This window comes from Gymnogyps californianus, chromosome 6, assembly GCF_018139145.2.
Source record: "Gymnogyps californianus isolate 813 chromosome 6, ASM1813914v2, whole genome shotgun sequence".
Classification (NCBI taxonomy): Eukaryota; Metazoa; Chordata; class Aves; order Accipitriformes; family Cathartidae; genus Gymnogyps; species Gymnogyps californianus.
The window spans coordinates 3,186,865-3,207,194 of NC_059476.1; the positions used below are offsets into that span (position 1 = coordinate 3,186,865).

Below are 20,330 nucleotides of genomic sequence, written 5' to 3' on the forward strand. Positions count from 1 at the left end.
TACGGAAACCAGCTTAAGAACTGACCTTTGCATTGAGCTTCCCATTGAAAATAAATTTGATTAAAAAACAAACAACTGCTGCCCAACAAATCTTTTGTGGTTTTGCATGGGACTGATGGGAATTGATGTGTGCACCCGTGAAAATTACCCTCTCACTCCCAAGCTAAGACTCAGAGAAACGGTATTAAGGGCTTCTCATTTTTATATTGGCACTGTAAGTTAACTTTCAGTAAATAAATTCAAGCTAACTTTCAAGAAGCAAAAACTACTGGCCATTGAAAATGTGTTTTCTCACACTATCTTGAAACTTGACACCTCTGAATTTCTTCTTTCAGGAAAATTTGTGTTGCAAAGCCTTGCGGTATTGCTCTCAAGTCTGAGTGAAGGGACGGCATTCGGGGGGAGGTTAATCCCTGAACAGCAGCGCTTGTCTTAAACGGCGAAAACCTGGCCCCTGTGGATCCTGCTAATGCCCTGGACAAGGTCTACTATGGAAGACATGGAGGGGTCACCTTTCCTACCAGCTTTCTTTCGGCATCCTCCTGTAGCAGAAATATCGATGTGAATGCAGTCTGAAGGGGGACCTTTGGGCGTGGAGGCACCAGGAGAGCTGGCAGGAGGATAAAGCAGTGGCAGCCGGACCAGGTCATCCCAGTCCCACCATATCCACATGCAGCTACTCAAGGCATCGACGTGGGGAAAGCAAAAGACTCACTGAGGCCATTAAGGGATGATGGTGGGAAGATGAAGAGCAGAACTGGAACCGTACAGCATCCTCACCAGGCAGGGAGACAACAGACATCGAATACATCGAGTGCTGCCTAAGGAATTCCCGCAGAAGCAGGACAGACTAAAGAGACATGAGATCACAGTCACTGCCACTCCCAAAGGGAACCAAGGGCACATCCAACAGCCAGCACATGTTCACCAACCTCAGCATAACGCAGGAGACGGGATGCGGACTTCACAGCAGGCACCGCTTGTCCTCTACACGACCGCAAGCAACCCTGGACCCATGACTTGGGCAGACGTGCCTCGACCCCTGTGAGAACATCAGCGTGACAGAGTAAGTGTAAGTGATATCACTTTGGTTAAAATTAAATAACCTTCTTTTTCTGTATTGTCTCGTATCAAGCTCTTCTCCATTGGCTCAGGTTTGTTGCAAACAATGTCCCAAGAAATTCATATTGCATTGGGATGCTCTGATACAACGCCACTGGAGTACAAAGGAAGAGAGCATACCGTAGGAAAAATAACAGCCTTTGCAGGATTGTTCACTGCTTAGAGACTGTAACTGAATTAGTTTCTGGATTTGCTGAAGTGTGTTTTTACAGCACTTTGAGGAGGGTAATGATTCGTTCTGGCTGGGTTTTATACGAGTTACAGCCTAGAAGCTGTTAGATTGTAAAAATGGTGACAATTTGGTTCTGAACGTGAATCTGAGAGTCTGATTTTCAATTCCCAGTCTCAGCTTGCGTATTTGTAAAACACACACACAGATGAGATTTAGAGTTTGTACTGCAAGACCAATTTGAAAGTGCAGCTCTTATTTGAGGAGTGTTGCAGGGCCAAATTATAACACTTGCATGAGTGCAGGAATTTGCTAAGGACGTGTGAAAACAAACACATTATCAGAAATACAATTTACAAGCATCCAGTTAAAGGTCCATGTGAAAGCCTCTTCCTATCCTTTAGAAAGTAAATGGAACAGAAGAGAGGAAAACTCACCAGCATCCCAGCGCCATCTCCCACGCAGTAACAAGAGCAGTCTCCAAAGCAATTTTCAATTAAATGAAAGACTTACAGAATTAAAGTTGTAATACATTATTGATCATCTACGGAAAGAATATCTGATCGACTGTAGCTAAGAATCCTTCCCAGCTTGTTCCTCTTGAACGGAGATCATACTAATAACAAAACTGTAGGACAATATCTAACAGCAAATTCTGAGACACTCTGGTAGCTGATGTTATCTCACAGTGCAAAGAAAAGTGTGTTCATTTGATCCAAAGTGACACAATGGTTTAAGGCAAAATTATGAGAATATATAATTGACCTTTTGAGCCACTTTTTATGAGAAGGGCAATCTTTCTGCCTTTGTAAGAACATTATTGTTTTACTGCTGTGTAAGTCATGCTTCTGCCTGCTACTTGTATCATGCAGTAGCTACTTGAGGTAGAAAATATTACCTAAACCTCATCTGTTTTCTGAAATGTTCAGCAACAGATAACTTACAACTTAAAGATAAGTAAGCTATCATTATGAATATTGACAGCGTACAAAGGTGGATGTTTCCAGTGCTGATGTGTGTTTTATCTCAGTGCTACAAACATGCAGGAACAAGCATACCAGTACAATGAAAGACTTCAGCTTTATCATGGGCTCCCTCAAAGTTGTTGAGAAAAAAAGAAAGTAAGTATATATGTAGCCCTCTATAGAGTGCAACAGTTCCTGAAGTTCTGCAGTGAGGATCAAAAATACCAAGCAAATGTATTAATTTTCTTAGACAAGTTTTTAAAATAATATTTTATTTTTTGAGTCAGTGGTATATTTAAAAACAATCTACCGTAAGAGTAAAAAGATTGTAGATAGTAAAAAACGAAAGTGTGATGACAATAAAAAACGCTAGAGTATAAAGTTAGTTTCCTTCCTCCCTCCCAACACCCTATTCCATCATTGTCCAATATTTCTCAGAACCTAATATCTGGAGAAAAAATTGCTTTTTTTTTACACTTTCAGCAATTAGGAAATTAAAAATACGTAAGGCATTCTTTGCAGGTACATTAATTCATTATTACATGAAAAGCAGGCACCATAAAAATTAAAACATTCTAAAAACCATCATATATACAAACGCTGTACAGAATGATGGCACAAGGACAAAGTGATTCCATTCAGTTCATCCTAATCCACATGAAATATTACACATTAAAGAAGAAAAGAAAAAGCTCTTCCCGTTCCTGTACTCAACTGCTAGGTTCAGAACGACCAGGAATCTCCTATCTGCCTACTCTGTTTCTTTTCCTATACGCTCGTGCCCGTCAGCAGCTAAAAGGCTTCCTTGCGTTACCCACTGATCAACACCCAGAAGAACAGCCAACTGAATGAAAATGGAAATGACTGATCACCAACGACTAATTTTACAAAGCCCATTAGCAATCAGTTTATTTGTCATACAGAGCAATTAAAGAGAAGGCACATTTCACAAATAAGCTGTGTCTGATTTTTAGCCCTGGGCAGAACCGTTATTTGGGGAAATCCTACGGCAGCTTCTCCTTACTGCGAAGCCTACTCCAACGTGCACTGAATTCAGTGTGAATATCATCATCGATTCCTATATACACTGAGATTAGGTACAAAACACTCAGCTCATTTTAAACTCCATAGCTACCTAAATGCTTTAGGTACAAAATACTCAACTCTCATTTTCATCTCCACAGCTACCTATGTGCCTGAAGTTATTCAGAAGGAGGAGGGAGAAGGTTTAGGAAGAGGGTACTGTCAGTTGATGAACACCTCCCAGTCTCAAGTAGAAATCCAGATTTCTTTCAAGTTATGGGAGTGAGTAACCCCAGAAAGAGGGGTGATGTAGTGTTGTTTCCGACACACGGCTAGAAATGGATTTCTTACAGAGTTAGAGTCATTGCACTAAATGTTAGATACTGCACGCCTGAATGAGGTAAACATTATATACCATAAAATACTTAGGGAAATGAATTGTTACAGCTTTATCTTTGGAAAAAAACACTTCCTTCTTCACTGGACAATCCCAGAGTCAACAGACGTTTGCTTCCGAGTTGTCTTTGGAGGCGGAGGCGGGGGAGTCTTGCTGGGGAGCGGAGGTGGCAGGTGCTGGAAGAAACCAATTTTGATAGACCGCGTTAGCAATGAATGGATTTTTGAAACATTTGCTGTTTCATATATAACTGCGAGAGCCAGCAGGTAATTCTGTAGCCCTCTGACTCCTGAAAGCTTCTCCGCAGAATTTACTACTATGAATACCAAATGCTCTTGGCCATTACCTTAAACTATAACTTTTACTTTTGACAATGAAAAAATCTCTCAAGGGTTCATGATTAATTAGCTCAGTATTTCAGGAAAAATCTTTTGAAAGCACTGGAGAAGTTTATAATTCCCCACTTTATATCATGATAGGACATTGATTTCTTGGTCTGTATCGATTACCCTCAGCCTCTATGCACTACAGAGCTTAAAAGCCAAGTTGAAGCAACAGCTTCATTGCTTTTCCATTATTTCTGTATTTTGCACATTTAGAACACAAATAATTAAAAAAAAAAGGAAACCATTTAAAGAGATAAGTAACTTGCAATTTACTATTACACATTCCGTTATAATTAAAATATTCAAAACAGAAAACCAGACTGTTCAAATATACATATTTTAAATCACTTCATATATCATACAACAGAACAAGAGCACCCTTGGTTAGATTCACCGGCTAATTGGACAAATTAAAAAAGTCTTTATGGAAATTAAGACTTTTTTATAATGTTCAATCATATATATGATAAAATCTGTTTCAGAAAGAGCTTGAGAACACTGCAATTTGCTCATACACTTTGCAGTCAGCTTTCCGACAGCATTTTGGCTCTGCAGCCATTACAGTTTTCCCACCACTGCACTGAGGCTGTACTGCAGTGTCACAGCTCATAAATGCTGCTTTGGTTTTGTTTTTTCCCCAAGATTCTTTCCCCGCTCAGCCAGCCACTGCCTTTTATTTTCCTCCAAGCATAACGATGCTTTTTCATTTCCACTTGTTTGTGTCTCCGTGTACCTGTCCCACCCTGCCCACCCCGTACTAAACTGCTGGCTCCACGCACTAACGCTTAAAACCCGACGACGCACACTGACTCTGCCAAATTTCCTTAATCACCGCTACAAGAACAGTTCAAACATCTGAAATGCCTTGGCATTACACTGCATGTACTGCACTTGCAACCTGGATATTCATATTCCAACTTTGATTAATATCTTGGACAATATAACTGATGATTTCTCAATCACAGTAAGAAACCGGTATACAAGCAACTGATAAACCATGTGAAAGTGCGCATGAAACAAGCCCGTTCCTTTAAAAGATATCCAAAGCTGCTATCCAAAAAGAAGAGTGGTCCAGGGAGATGGCAGGACATTTCAGCCTTTCCTCTGCCGCGAGGCAGAAGAAGCCCGGAGAGCCTCCCAACGCTCCTGCAATCTAGTGACTGGGAGTTTTCAGAGATGTGTAAGAGTAGAAGGAGAAAAGTATCTTTAAGCTAACTGAATGCCCTCTTCAAAGCAGGTTTTAAGACAGCATGAAATTATAAATCCAGAGCTTTTATCAGCTAGTTTTACTAATTGTAAACAGAAAGGTAAAGCTGCTTACTGGCAGAGCCAGGAAGGCTGGATTTTTGCTGGAATATTTTTCCTGTATCCCACCTGGAAAGAAATACTTTCCAATCTGTTTTACAACCTTCCTCACTTCTCCTGGCACTCCCCCATGGCAAACGAACGGGGATCACAAACTATCATCGGGTAAGCCGTGCCCTGAGCTTGCCTCTCCATTTTGCCACCCTCCAAAACAGCAGGCCCAGAGTACGGAGGGGCGAAGACCGTCCACTCTCCATTTCCCCAGTCTCTCCAGCAGCACCACCAACGCAGCGACGTGCGTGCTCTCACCTTCCTCCTTGGCTACAAAATGCTTTTGGAGTTAGCAGCTCAGAAATCAATTGGTTTTAATCTGCTACTGAATGAGAAACTCTGGATCAAGGGCAAGGGACCAGAGCCTGGGGGTGCCCTGTCTGGAAAGCTGCATTCCCCCGTCTACCAGGGGAAGCCTCCTGTTCACCGATGAGGACAGGACTGAACATATTTGGCAAAGAAGACTTTCATGTTCACAGTCCGGTTAAAGTTTATCCTAGGTCTTTTGAAGAAACAACCAGGTTACTAAAAGGTTTGAGTCTCAAAAGGGCACTGCTGCTTGAAATGCACTGTTCAAGAAAACCCTGCTGAGTAAGTAGCATTCATTTTCCAGAGCAGGCTCAAAACCGTGCACTATTTATTCCTGACTTATAGCGGGACTCAATGATGTCCGAGTCAGAAAACCAAGTCAACAGACTAATATGAAAAGCAGATAAAATAAGAATTTTACTTTACTAAACGCAAAACTGAAAGTTTGTTTGGTTTATTTTTAATTAAAATGCCACTGCTGATCTGTCTCTTCAGTATTACAGTCAGAACCATTAAATATTTCCTCTATCTGACCAAATACTTTTCTTAACCTGGTATGTTAAGTTAGCTCCTGAATCCCTACACAGGCGCCTGAGTAAGAGCTGGATTGTCAACGTTACTTAGCTTCACACGTTCGATTGTGATCGGCAGATTTCAAAATCTTTGAGAAACTGCTTAGTTACAGTCACGTATCCAGGCAGGGGCTCTGGGCAAACTCTGGGAAATGCTGGTGGTCTGCAGAACATCAGCATACAACATGCAAGAACTCCTCACGGAGATGACATTAATTTCACAACTAAATAAACCAGGTGCCCCTCTACAATACATTACAAAACATAAAAATTTCCTCAGTGCTTTGCTCTCAGATATCTTTAACTTCGTATTTATCACTAGAAAAAACTAACTCTGCTGATAGCATCATTTGTGAAAATCCATTTTGAATTTAAATAACAGTATATTGGCAATAATTCTCAATTCAATTAGATCAAAGGCATTTCTCAAACAAATGAGCCCTTCATATTGATCAGAGAACAATCAAATTATCCCTGAAAACCTGCTTCTGAGGAACAGATACAATGCAAATACAATGAGAATAAGCTAAATATATATGCTATAAATAACAAGCACAAAACCTACCAGAGCTTAGATTCTGCAAGCAAATTAGGCAGAAAGAAATAACAGAGATAGGTAGATAATTATTATAATTGAATTTACAATTTCTATTAGAAAGTCGGATAAATTTAGTACATGTTCATTTATATAATAAGCTACCAATGAATATGTTAAGTAGGACGTGTAATGCTCGTCGGGGCAACACTATTGAGAAATTAGCACGACAAAACGTGCCAATATGGAACTGGTGCAACTCCAAATCTAGCCATCACTCCCAGGGCCGATACGCACTGCCTTTTATTCCAGCACAGGAAGAAATTCAAGCACGCTTTCTCTCTCCCTTTAATATCATACTCAGAAAATCATTATTAGGCTTATGAAGTTCATTTTCACTACGCTTCCCCTTAGAATCTTTGAAATACAAAATAGTTTCCCTTGATTTTACATTTAATTAAGAACTGCTTTGCAGAGTTCATGTTTATATTTCAGTGGTTAATTGTGAACCCACTGAATCTTGAAGCATGCTTTTACTTTCTGACAAAATGATAGAGACTGCTGGTTCACATTCAAACCTATTTTGGGCAGAATCCTTGACTCATGGGTACCTCAGGGGAAGCAGAAACCTTATGTAAAATGCACATCTGCAACACAGAAGCAATCTGTTCCTTCTGCTTCAAACATGAAATTGCTCCCATTTGTTTGTTTTTTCCTGATACAGAAAAGAATCAGGTTTAAAAACATTTGTCTCCATTCTCTTACAGATATAAACTACACTACCCTATACACATTCAGGATGCAGTAAAAATCAATTAAAGAAGATGAAAAAAATTGCATTTTTTTTTCTACTCTGTGAAGAAGCAAAATAAGATACGAGAATGGGTTTTTTTCCAATCAGAAAATACTATTAAAAAAACCAACAACAAAAAAAATCAAACAAAATCTGATTCCCCCAAATGGTCCTTGTGACACTGTAAGAGATTTCTTCCTGAGAACCTATTTTTCTTTGAAATTAAATGGTCATCAATATGACAAGCTATGGAAACCCAATCAAAAGCACTTCAGTTTGAAGGATTATCAGATCTAATTAGGTCAGAAGCAGTAGAAACGGGATGTAAATAGGCTATCAGCTACACGGGACTGTGTAAATGCTTTCAAATACTGAGCTCTGAATTGCTCCTTCTCGCTCACACCGTTGTTTTTTAGCACGGAGGTGAGCTGCCTGACAAGCAGCAACTTGCTTATTTAATATCTGCAATGAAAAATAACACATAATGTGAGGTCTCGGTGGAATAACACTCCCATTCTGAAAGAGCGATAATGGGCCAGCGGAGAGAATCAACCCAACTCCACTAATTTGAACCAAATTATAGACAGTTTACGCTAACTGGCTGTTTGACCCAGGGAGCAAAGTTATGTGGAAAATACCGCAGGTAACCGATATAAAATGACTATTTAAACCCTGTTGTCATGCTTCATCTATTAGAGTTTCATTTGACTGTGTATCACAGTCATTAGCTGCCCTTGCCGGAGTGTACTTTGATAAGAGAAAGTAATTTTAAGAGTCCTTCTGCAGAGGTGCACTTTATGTGCTCCCACCTGCTGCGTGCTAAGCATCCCCTGCTTGGGCAACGTGAAAGATCCCTCAAAACGGGCAACATGGAATTGCTTCGAATCAGTATCTCAGATTTTCCCCATGGAGTTTTTTGGCAGGACCCTGGCTGGGGGAGCGGCGGAGCGCTCCCTGCAGGGATGCTCCCCCGGGGGCGACGGCAGCGGACGAGGGGGAGAGCTGGACCTAGCAGAGGTCTGCACCCCTCATGCGGGGAGGACTTTGCTCCTGGTGCGTGCCAGCTGTGTTAAAGCACGGCTAATGCGATTTTCCATCTGTTGAACCACATTTCTGCATGTGGAGGCTATTAGTATTTCAGACGGTGCTGGCTAACTCGATTTTCAAAAGCACTGTTTTTCTGCGCTGGTCCGTACATAAACAGAACTCAAGAGTTATAAGCAATACTCTCAGAATTAGTTTTAGACTCCAGACTGAAACTGTATTTCTTACTGAAGGCCTGGGCCCTGCGAGAGCAATAAACAAATGTATTACCAGTTGGCCAGAGCAAAACCCGCAGCCTGATCCCGCGTAGCGCTGAGGGCAGCGACACGGCCCCTTCCGAAACAAAATCAAGGGTGCTGCTCAGGGACACATCACGAGCTCTGTATCTCCGGGCAGACAGCAGAAGAACACATTTTTCACTCAAAATCCTGTAATAAGCAGTGGCAGTCCATTGATTTTGAGACTTATTAAAAAGGGACTGTGAGCTTTTTAGAAACTCTTTGCTCGGCAAGAGCTTAACCCACCAAACCCCAGGCCAGCCGAGGCGAGAGGTGGCAGAGACTTTGCGCTGGAGGAAGGGCTTGCAATGCTTCCCATCTCCAGCAGGCAAAAATAATGATCAGATGGTAAATAAAAACCAAATTTTTATTTTTTTTCTTTTGGGCACATTGTATACTCCTATGCATTGTGGAAAGCCTTTGGTCAGAGAGCCTGTTTTTTAAAAATCTGGAGTATCAGATAGAAGAGGAGACATTTATTTCCATTTGTGAGCAAATGCAGCCCACAAAGTCAACTTTCTAATTGAATGTAACAGATTAATAATGCGCTTTTTCGAATTTCACTTTTCCCAACATCTCCACGGGATAACGTTCCTAACGACTGCCTTCCCGCTGCTGCGGTAAGGAAGCCGGTGGCGAGCCTTGGGCCACCAAACCGGCGGCGGGGATCCCGGGCAGGCGGCACCACGATGCTGAGGCTTCCCCCACAGGCCCTGCTCTGGGGGCATGGAGCCAGGGGGCTGCGTGAGGCACTTCGGGAAAGAAGGGGATTTCTTCTGAGAAATAACATCAGAGAAGGAAAAATTGTGAACCGTGAAGTAATGCTCCCTAATTACCCGCTGCCTCCGTAGTTTCAGCTGGGTTTCTAGCCTCAACTCTTTTTCTCTGGCCACCTGAGGACAGTACATTTGCTGAAGCCTTTCAGGTCACTTTTTGCTCACTGTGGCTAACCTAAGAGATAATGATCAGCACTGCAGTATATGCATCGCAACACATCAAAAATCCCCTGGATTTTTCCTTCTGTGTAAACACTTCCATTATACCCAAATAACCAGGCTGAGCGCTCCTCGTCCGACAGGATCCCAGAGAGTCAAAATAAGCGCCGTCGCCATCAGCCGTGCGAGACTGTTGCGGTCCTCGCGTTATGCACCGCTTCAGTCTTTGCGGTCCCTCCTTGCCAAGTTCTCTATCTATGCCGGATTGATCGAGAAGTTCTCATCCAAACCATTATCTGATGCTTAGTAAGTGTTATAGCCGATATTATAAATGTAAGTGCTCCTTTGTCTATTTTCTCTGAGTTCCCCTTCTTGCTGTGAATACTAAGCAGGCAGTTGATTGTATGCAGGGTATGGATGAACCCATAAAGAACGAGAAGTGCCTAAAGGAATCCCTTGATGTAACAATAATCCTTGCAGGAGTCGTAGACTTCTTTTTTTATGTTCCCATATATTATTAAGAACATTTTTAGCAGAACAAATCATGCAGTGCAAGAAAATATATATAAGGGTCTCACAGTTAACAACGAATAAGAGGACAATCAGGAAATTATAATTAGATGATCACTTGGATAAAAGACTTAAGGTAGACCAAGTTAACCGTTGACTCCAAATAATCTAAGATTACAGTCTCAGACACTAAATGACACTATTGCCTGCAGTTTGATTTGAAGTATTTGATGCATTTATCCCTGCATGCTTTTCAGTTCACTACAGCACTTTTTTTGGTTTTCATAACTGACTGCAAGACAACCAGAGTGAACAATGTAATAATTTCTCATACAAGGAGATATTTCCAGTTTAAAAGCTACTAAGATAATCTTATCTATAATATTTTTTACTGATTTTTCTTCACTGATACAAAGCCTGTGTAATTTAACAGATGATCAGTTTACTAGGCAGAGAATTATAAAGTTATGATGTATGCAGCTATTTGACCCATGAAACACAAGGCATTAAAAACTGTGGAGTGGGATTTAATCACAGCAGTAACAAGAATTTACCCATCTGATCTTTCATGCCCAGCACTACTCATTTTCTTTATGTTCTTTAACAGCATCCTTCCTACAAGCCTGATAAAATAAACGCACAGAGTGATTGTTATAAGACTAGAAGCCTTTCCTAAAATTAATTCTAAGACTAATGCACGTGGCTTTCTGACAAATCCGCTTTAGCTCTGTTTTCCAGACTGTGAAACTGCATTCCCTCACCTTGGAAAGTTTATAAAAATACAGGTGCTGAAGAAAATTTTGGACAGTTAGCTAAGGAGATATAGCCTATATTTGATTGCATTTCTAAGGTATGCTTAAATCCTGAGGCCCTTCAACACTAGATGTTAAACAATGGGGTCCATTTCTACAATTACAAAATATATGAAAAAAAAGTGAAAGGAGTCTGAGCAGCGAAGACTGTAAAGAGAAAAAATATTACGACCTGAATAGAACTTTGCAAAGAACCAAGAGAGCATATTGCTACTATTTTTATGAACTTCCATTTAATGATGCGGAAACCCTGCTCATGACAGGTATAGGAGCTGCACAAGGTCACATCTTCAACAGCAACGAGACCGAGGCTGGAACCTGAGTTATCTTCAGGTTTGGGCTCCAACCACCACGGCATGATGGCATTTGCAAGCAGTACAGTAAATATCGAGCATTTGTCCACTGAGTGGAAACCCCTTCAAACAGCCTCGCAAGGAAGGGAAAAGGAACCCGGCTATTGGGATTTTATTTCTCACCATATGTTTTATCATCTCATTGTTTAACGCTTTTTAGCTAAAAATTGAACTCCCATTAGCAATCCTGAGCTACTACCATGACCTAAAACTTATAGTATATCATACAAAATGAATTTACTACTCTGGAGCTCATACAGGAAGGAGTTCAAGAAATTTGAAACCTAATTTGAATTTCTCAGGTTTCTTCATGAAGATGAATTCCTTAGGCAGAACTCCTGGCAGCCCTCCTCTACATTCTGTAATTTTCCACTTAGAGGTCTATATTCAGGTCAAGCGAGAGCTGGCCCCTGAGAGAGAAGCCAGGGAAAATGGGTAAGAGCTTAGTATACTTCGATGGAAATCAGAGGAAAAGGGTTTGCAAAAAAATTTAGTGAAAATGTTTACTAAAACCATCCAGCCATGGGGAAGAATTATGGAAGAGAGGATGGGAATAGAGAATTTTTTAATATATGCATCTAACGAGTACAAAATGGTGTTTTGAATAACACTACTCACATTCCTGAAGTTACTTCTATATCTGTTTTTTTTTTTTCCCATTTAGCCTGAAAATACTAAATTCCTGCAACTACACAGTTACAATTTCAACCATGGCAAAAGCCAGACTTGTGTACTGTTGTGCACTGTGATAGTCTGTGTTGACGAAAACTATTCCCAGAGTTAAAACTAAATTCCTGCCTGACACTTTCTCTGCTGAGATTAGAAATGCCTTCTCTAACCATGAAATTTACTGAAAAGCAAATTACTCAACAGAATTTCATTTGAATGATGAACTTCAGAGAAATTCTGGAAGATACCTCTGCAAACAAAAAAGAAACATTACCGCTGAGAATTTTTCCACAAAATAACAGCTTGGCCAAAGTTGTACATTTCAAAGTCAAAGAAAAGAAAACCTCTTGTATTGGGTTTGCGTGGCAAGGTTTTGGTAGCGGGGGGGACACAGGGGGGACTTCTGTGAGAAGCTGCTAGAAGCTTCCCCCATGTCCGACAGAGCCAATGCCAGCCGGCTCCAAGATGGACCCGCCGCTGGCCAAGGCCGAGCCCATCAGCGATGGTGGTAGCGCCTCTGGGATAACAGGTTTAAGAAAGGGAAAAGAAGTTACAGGGAGTAGCAATTGCAGCCAGAGAGAGGAGTGAGAAGATGTGAGAGGAACAACTCCGCAGCCACCAAGGTCAGTGGAGAAGGAGGGGGAGGAGGTGCTCCAGGCGCCGGAGCAGAGATTCCCCTGCAGCCCGTGGGGAAGACCATGGCGAGGCAGGCTGTCCCCCTGCAGCCCATGGAGGTCCACGGTGGAGCAGATCTCCACCTGCGGCCCGGGGAGGACCCCACGCCGGAGCAGGAGGATGCCCGAAGGAGGCTGTGACCCCGTGGGAAGCCCGCGCTGGAGCAGGGTCCTGGCAGGACCTGTGGCCCCGTGGAGAGAGGAGCCCAGGCTGGAGCAGGTTTGCTGGCAGGGCTTGTGACCCCGCGGGGGACCCACGCTGGAGCAGTCTGTTCCTGAAGGGAAGGACTCACATTGGAGAAGTTCGTGGAGGACTGTCTCCCGTGGGAGGGACCCCACGCTGCAGCAGGGGAGGAGTGTGAGGAGTCCTCCCCCTGAGGAGGAAGGAGCGGCAGGGACAATGTGTGATGAACTGACCCAAACCCCCATTCCCCGTCCCCCTGCACTGCTTGGGAGGTAGAGAATTCGGGAGTAAAGTTGAGCCTGGGAAGGAGGGAAGGCTGGGGGGAAGGTGTTTTAAGATTTAGTTTTTATTTCTCATTATTCTACTCTGATTTGATTGGTAATAAATTAAACTAATTTTCCCCAAGTCAAGTCTGTTTTGCCCGTGACGGTAATTGCTGAGTGATCTCTCCCTGTCCTTATCTCGACCCACGAGCCTTTCGTTATATTTTCTCTCCCCTGTTCAGCTGAGGAGGGGAGCGATAGAGCGGCTTTGGTGGGCACCTGGCCTCCAGCCACGGTCAACCCACCACACCTCTTTAAACATATTTTTTTCTTCAAAAAGAAAATAAATGGCCCTTCTCAAAAGTGCTGCTTTAAAGAAAAGGACCAAATTATTTTTAAAAGCTTCCAGGATACAGGAAAGTTGAAAAAGTGTATTTTCTTCAGAAAGCCAAAACCCCTGTTGATGATGAAGCGTGTTTCTCAGCTCCTTCCCTCAAAGGGGGCACACGTGTTTGCCTCTAGGAAACAAGTGGCAATTGAATGTTGACAGAACAGAGCTCCAGAAAGGAAAGATGTCAGGTACATGTTTTATTTCCTTTCCTGAGACAGGACTGAAAGGCTACTACATTTAATTTGCTGCTGAGACTATAGCCTGTTGGTTAAAGCTCCCTTACCAACACAGCTAACAACATTTAACTTAGTTAGTCTTTTCCACCAGAATGAATCCAGCCTCCCTTCAGGTCGGTCCCCGTGAGCGATGCTGTTCCCTCACACTCCAGACCCTTGTTTGCAACTGCAGAAATCTCTGGATCTGCTGACACATCCACGAGCAGGATGACATCTCGCTGTGGATTGTTCAAGGTACAAAAGCAAAGCAAATTGCAGAAAATGATCATCCTCTCTGGGACTCACCCTTTGATGGGCAGGAGGGGAGGTTGTCGGGCTGATCAAGTCTTGACTTTCCATGAGGTTCCCATAATCGGCCATGCTTCCTTTGAGAGGCAGAGGAGGAGGAACGTCGGGGATGTCGGAGCTGGACATACCATTCAGCTCCAGATCTGTAAAAATCAACACTGAGTTAACGCTTTCAATAACTGAATCAAATCCAAAGATCCAGACCACGCCAATTCTTACGGCATTGATACTGTGATAATGCTGCACATGCGGTATCTTTGTCTGCTCTTCACTGCCTCTATAATTATCTGCAGCTCATCTAATGAGGGATTTTAAAGGAAAGTAGAACAAATGAACCAACCCCCGCATCGACGGGAAGCATGCACTGTGGAGTCACATTGGGCTAATTTTTAGGATACGCTCAAAATACTTGAACGATGCCCTCTTTTTAATAGAAAATAATTTTCACTTCAGATTTCACGCCAAAATATTCATAGTTTCGCAAATATAATTTTCTCAGCTGTAAGCTCTGCATTTTCACCTTGTACATTAATACAGAATAGAAGTTTTGGTAAGTGCACTAAGAAAATATAATCGAGCTAAACTTTATTTCCTTTCCTCCAGTAAAATAAAAGCTTCCTGTTAATAAAATGCACAAATGAAAGCCTATAATTAACTACAACTCTCTTAAACACTTTCCAACTCCAGGTAACTAAAATAAATGAGCAGTCATTAGTTGATGAGTAAATAAAATCACACAAGAGAAAGTACAAAACATTTATTATTACTGTTTGCTGGGTAGAAAGTTCCCTTTTCTTAGCAGATAAATCCTAGCAGGTACGTGCTGTAAAGGCAAATAGCCTGAGGGACAATAAAGTTTATTGAGGCCTGAGTGATACATAGGTTTTTGTGTAGAAATCCACCCACGGTGTATTTCAGGGTAATTCAGTCTTTTTAACACAGGCAAAGCCCACTGTGAGCTCTACGAGATAAGAAACTTAATTTATTTTTGATAAATTAGGGAAGTGTTTTCATTTAGGAAATGAAAAAAGGTTATTTTTATTTTACTGGGGTGATTCGTGAAACAAGTGGAGGACTTGTTTATGCAGATATTTTTATTGCAAGGTTCCTATCAATATCTTACAGAAAGTGCCCTTTTATTGTTCTCTAAAACGGCCTCTCACTAACACAATTCAACTGTAAGGTGGCTGTACTGATTTGTCACTGAAAACTGTAACTTTACTCTTCATCCTTTCACTTGAACTTTCAACTACGCCAGGAAGAAGAATATTTTCCATCCTGGGACTTCAAACTTTCAGTGGCTTCTTCTACATCAGACTGAAAAGTGTCGTTTGTCCTCCAGGACCTGAATTTCTCATTGCTTTTTCCATTGCTCCTGTTTTTCATCCTTCCTTTTCTACACATACAGGATTTCTCCATTCCCCAAACATTTCTAATACTTTCCTTTAAATATCTCCATCGGAATCTAGTTCTGCTAAGCTCATGTCATTACACATGTAACTGGAAAACAACGCTCCGCATTTGTAACTAAATATTGATGCTGCGAATGAACTTCCCTGTTCATTTTGTATGAATTTCCCAGCCATACTGTACATCTAAAGATCACAGGCATTTGAGACCATAAACCTCACAAAAAAGCTCCTTGACATACATTCTGCACGTCTCATCCACAACTACATACCTATCTATCTACCTACCTACCTACCTACCTACCTCTATATACGTATTTGTTTGGTTTTTTTCCATGCAGTTTAGGATAATACTGGGAGATGTTTGGGAAATGGCATTTTCTTTAGAGTTGTAGCTTTAGCTAGAACTTTAGCAGAACCTTGACTCCTGCTTCAGAAAGGGAAACCTTCTTTTGGTATTTACTGTAAACAAGCCATGTTTTTAGGTCTCACTATATACATTCCTTGGGTGGAAACTGAAAATGAGTATAATAACACACTACTACCCAAAGATAAAGCAAATTTAACTGCCCTGAACACTTCATCTTTGTATCTTACATGATATTACAGTATCTACTAACTTCACCTAAGCCATTACATGTAGACTAATAGGTGCTACCAAGAAGATGGTAAGACAAATTTTGTTAGGAGTTACACAAACCCTTTGTTTCTTTAAGGTCAACATTTGGAAGATCCATGGAAAGGCAGGTGAGCCATGTTTTCACTAGAGCTGCAGAGGAAACAAGGTGTGGAGGCAACTCTGCTTTAACATCTGCAATACTCTGAACAACCTGGATGGTCACCAACTGTCCGTGCAACCGTGTCCTGCTCTGCTTCTGTCCCTTTCCCTACCTTCCCCAGCTCCTGTTACAGCTCTGATGTTCTGCAGCCCCCACTGCGTTCCTACAGCCTGTACGTGGCACCTTCACAACCTCATTCTTTTGCAAGACAGCAATAAATCCCTGTAAATGTGGACAGAGTATGTCCATCCACATGAACAGTTCATAATATACATTAACAACATATTTGCATTCAGTCTGGCAAACTACTTAGTAGAACAACAATATTCTATAATGAAAAAAATTATTTGCCCTGACTAGCTAATCTCTCACTCAGTTTAACGAAATCCAGGCAGATATCGAACACAAACTTCAGTAATTTTCAGTCGTGCTGCAAGAACATCTATTTGCTACAGATCTATTAATTTTCTCCTGCTCAGTTCAGCTGAACTATACCTCACTAACTCAGTCGCTATACAAATAATTACTCATCATTTCTGGTTTGCTACCATTATTCAAGGTGTTTCACCAGACTAGTACGGTCTGAATATTTATTCCTTACTGGACATGTGCCACTGAGAATATCTTGGAGCTGGCAATGATGTTGAATGACTTTTTTTTCATCTTAACCTAATGACCAAATTTTACACTCCATTCTCCTAAACGGCCAGCTAACAAGCAAGCAGTATTGCTTAGAAACCCATTAACTGCTTTTAGCCAATTTGTGCGCTGAAGTAACTTCTTTATCCTTGGAATACCTGAAATTTTTTATCACTACAATTCCTCAAACGATTATGGACAAGTCCCATGGATTTTGCAATAAGCTGAACCCATTTTACATAACACCCATAAATCTCCAGCACATAGACATAAATATTCTCAGAAATACATGATAGCTTCAGATACTTTTTAAAAAAAGAGATCAAGTTAGTTTTAATAAAATGTACACGGGAAGAAATAATCCAATTCAAAGACTATCTTTTGCAGAAGTATATATACTCTACTTTTCTGTATTTCCAGTTTTTAGCATACTGGTAGTTTTTGGCTATCAAAACTGTAAAGAAAGGAGAGAATTCACTGTTATCAAAATACTTGTTTTGCGTGTCTGGGTATGCAAAGGAAACGCTGCATTGATTTGCACCACGTGTTTGCAACCAACATTTTCAAATCATTAAGACAAAGCCACATGCCTTTCAGAATACAATTCTGGTGCTATAGATTTGCAGAATAAACACATTCCTGCTCACAGGACATACACCTGCAATTGGCAACAAGAACTTTCCAAAACACTCACTGTTCAAGGGAAAAGGTTTTAAGTATCAAAAAAAGTAAATAAAACAGCAACCTTGATCAAACAAGATTTTTTTCTTAAAACTGATCATCTATTCTCCTCTTTGCTAACACTGAACTCCTGACTATTGTACTAGTGTTTGGGTACATGTATCAAAAATACTTATTTTTTTTTATCACATGCTAGCAACTGAAAACTCTGAATAACAGGTTTTGGAAAACAGCACTGTAAAAGAAATAGGTGTTGTATTACACCCCATTTTGCAATAGAGTTTCCTGAAGACTGAAGCAAACAGATGATATTTTACAGAAAAACTGAGTGATAGATGTCAATGTCAAACAAAAAACACATCAGAAAGACTGACTTTTTTTGCCCTTCTGGCTTGTACTCACCATGTAGCAAATAAAAGCTCTGTTAAGGTACAATTACGTTAAAAGATTATTTTTTCAGCCTTTATGCTCCAAAGTACAACACTAATTTTTGACAGTTACTCTATACTTAAGTAATTGTTAATGATTACTTGAAAAGGAAAAGAAACTGTTTCAATGCAACAATTTTGCTTGCTTTTGTAAAATGTTAAAATAATTTTTGCTGGCAAATGCAAGGAGCATGACGTTAAGAGGCAAGTTTTCGTTCCCGCAAGCAATCCCATGGTGACGGCAGAAAGACTAACTCGAAGAACTCAAACCAAGGTGTAATGCAATGCTCAGGAAACACATCTCCCCACCAGAAGTTATTTTGCATAAAATATTCAAGGAGAATAAAATTCAATTAAAATTAAAGACTTACTGGACTGTATGCTGAAAGAAAGTTTTGTCCGTGGAGTTATCGGGGGTGGCGTCACTTGGGAGCTGGGAGGTGATGGAGAGACGGAGAAACGTCTTTCACTTGAAATGACGTTTATGACTTGGCTTTTTGGTCTCTGTGGTCTTAGTGGGCTGATCTGCACAGGGACAAAACCAGTGAGACAGTAAAGGAACACAGGTTGTTACTGAGCGGCAGACCTTGGGATTGCTACATTTTCCCCACTACCTCCTAAACAGTAATAGGGCAATGATAACATACAACACTTCTGATTTAATGCAGTATTTCACAGCTCCAAATGTTTTTCCCTTCTCCCCAGGAATCACAATGAGACTAAATGCACACACTTTCCTGTAGCCCGGCATATTTTTCTGAAGCAATGAGCCAATTCCCCAAACACTTGCTTAGTAACAGCTAAGGAAGTCTATATCCTTACAGAAGATTATACAGCTTTCGAAATCTTTTCTTTCTTCTCACACAGCTCTACTTCCCTGTTAAAATTTACCTCTTTAATTGTTTGCATGGTGAAACTCTCTTCTGAGGAAGACATCATCTGTCCAGAAACACTTTCTTGATGGTGCCTGTTCGTGCTTACATTTAATTCACTGAAATATCCCTATTGTTTTGCTCTGGCTGCTTCATAGCCCATTTAAATTTCCCATCAGAAACCCTGAAATGATACTTGTAATCTGATGGGCAACTAATGCTTTTGTTAAGGTGACTCCTTTTACTGAGTTTAATTCTGAGCTCTAATGTTTGTTACCCATCCACCGGCCCCTGTACTTCTAGTAAGCGCAGTGAAGAAAGGAATTTTTTATTTCCAAGAGATCACAGAAAACGGAGCAGCAGCCTAAAGTTAAGAGGGGAATTACATCCAAGGTGCTGCACTAGGACAAAACAGAAAATGCCAGCAGCAATTCATGCTTTTTTGAAGAATTTTGTCATTTCGTAATGGTTTTTTAAAAAGTATGTTGTGAAGGAGAGATCTAAAATGAGGTATGAGTGCTTTCTTTTATTTTCAGAAAATAAACCCTAAAAGGTTTGCATAAAAGGCTGTGTCTCTGAGACCCTTCCATGAGAAATTAATGACCATAAAGTACGTAAGTTTTTTTTGAAAGTTCATCAAGACCTCGGGGTAACCTTTCAGAAAGTTGCCTGACACTAAAATTCAAGTCCTAAAGACTCCAAAGGTTTCTTCTTTCAAGATCGTTTAAGGCATATTTTTAGCAGAATGGATAAGCAAAGTAATCACTTTCTCAGAGGCATATAATTATAAAAAAGCAACTCAGGAAAACACACCAATTGATTAGGAAAGCTGCAATGCCAGAATCAAGAGAAAACCCAACAACTAGAATCAAGTTCCCAAGTTAACCTGGTCTGTAGCTACTTATCTCAAATAAATTTTAATTTCTTCTGTGATCGACAAGCTTCATCCTCTTCTTAAAGCTTCACATAAATCATTGTTCTTTGGAGACCACTAATCCATAATGAACCCATTGCTAATTTTTTTTAGTCTAACGAAAGCAAGATCAATAGTGAGTGATGTTAGATGCCACTAGATCAATAAAATGTACAGCCTGTTATTCTGATTTCTAACACAAGCTTTCAGGCGGTCTGTTAACTACCTGGCTTCAGTGTTAGGTTTGCTATCAGCTCATGGAATCAAAGAACTAACAATGAGAATATATGTTCAAGAAGTTTATGTGATACTTAAAAGAAGACATAATCTCTAGAAAACTATAAA

At 40.7% G+C, this 20,330-nt stretch overlaps 1 protein-coding gene across 2 annotated transcripts in view; it reads right to left on the reverse strand.

The window, feature by feature from the left end:
* Positions 1 to 2,507: 2,507 nt before the first annotated feature.
* DOCK1 (dedicator of cytokinesis 1) overlaps positions 2,508 to 20,330 on the reverse strand; it is a 318,400-nt gene continuing 300,577 nt past the window's right edge. For both annotated transcript variants that reach the window (XM_050899443.1, XM_050899442.1), the window contains exons 50-52: positions 18,572 to 18,725; positions 14,262 to 14,407; positions 2,508 to 3,852 (exon numbers count right to left, since the gene is read on the reverse strand). In XM_050899443.1, the coding sequence (XP_050755400.1) occupies positions 3,757 to 3,852; positions 14,262 to 14,407; positions 18,572 to 18,725 (396 nt within the window). In that variant the 3' untranslated portion in view covers positions 2,508 to 3,756. The remainder of the gene's footprint in view (positions 3,853 to 14,261; positions 14,408 to 18,571; positions 18,726 to 20,330) is intronic.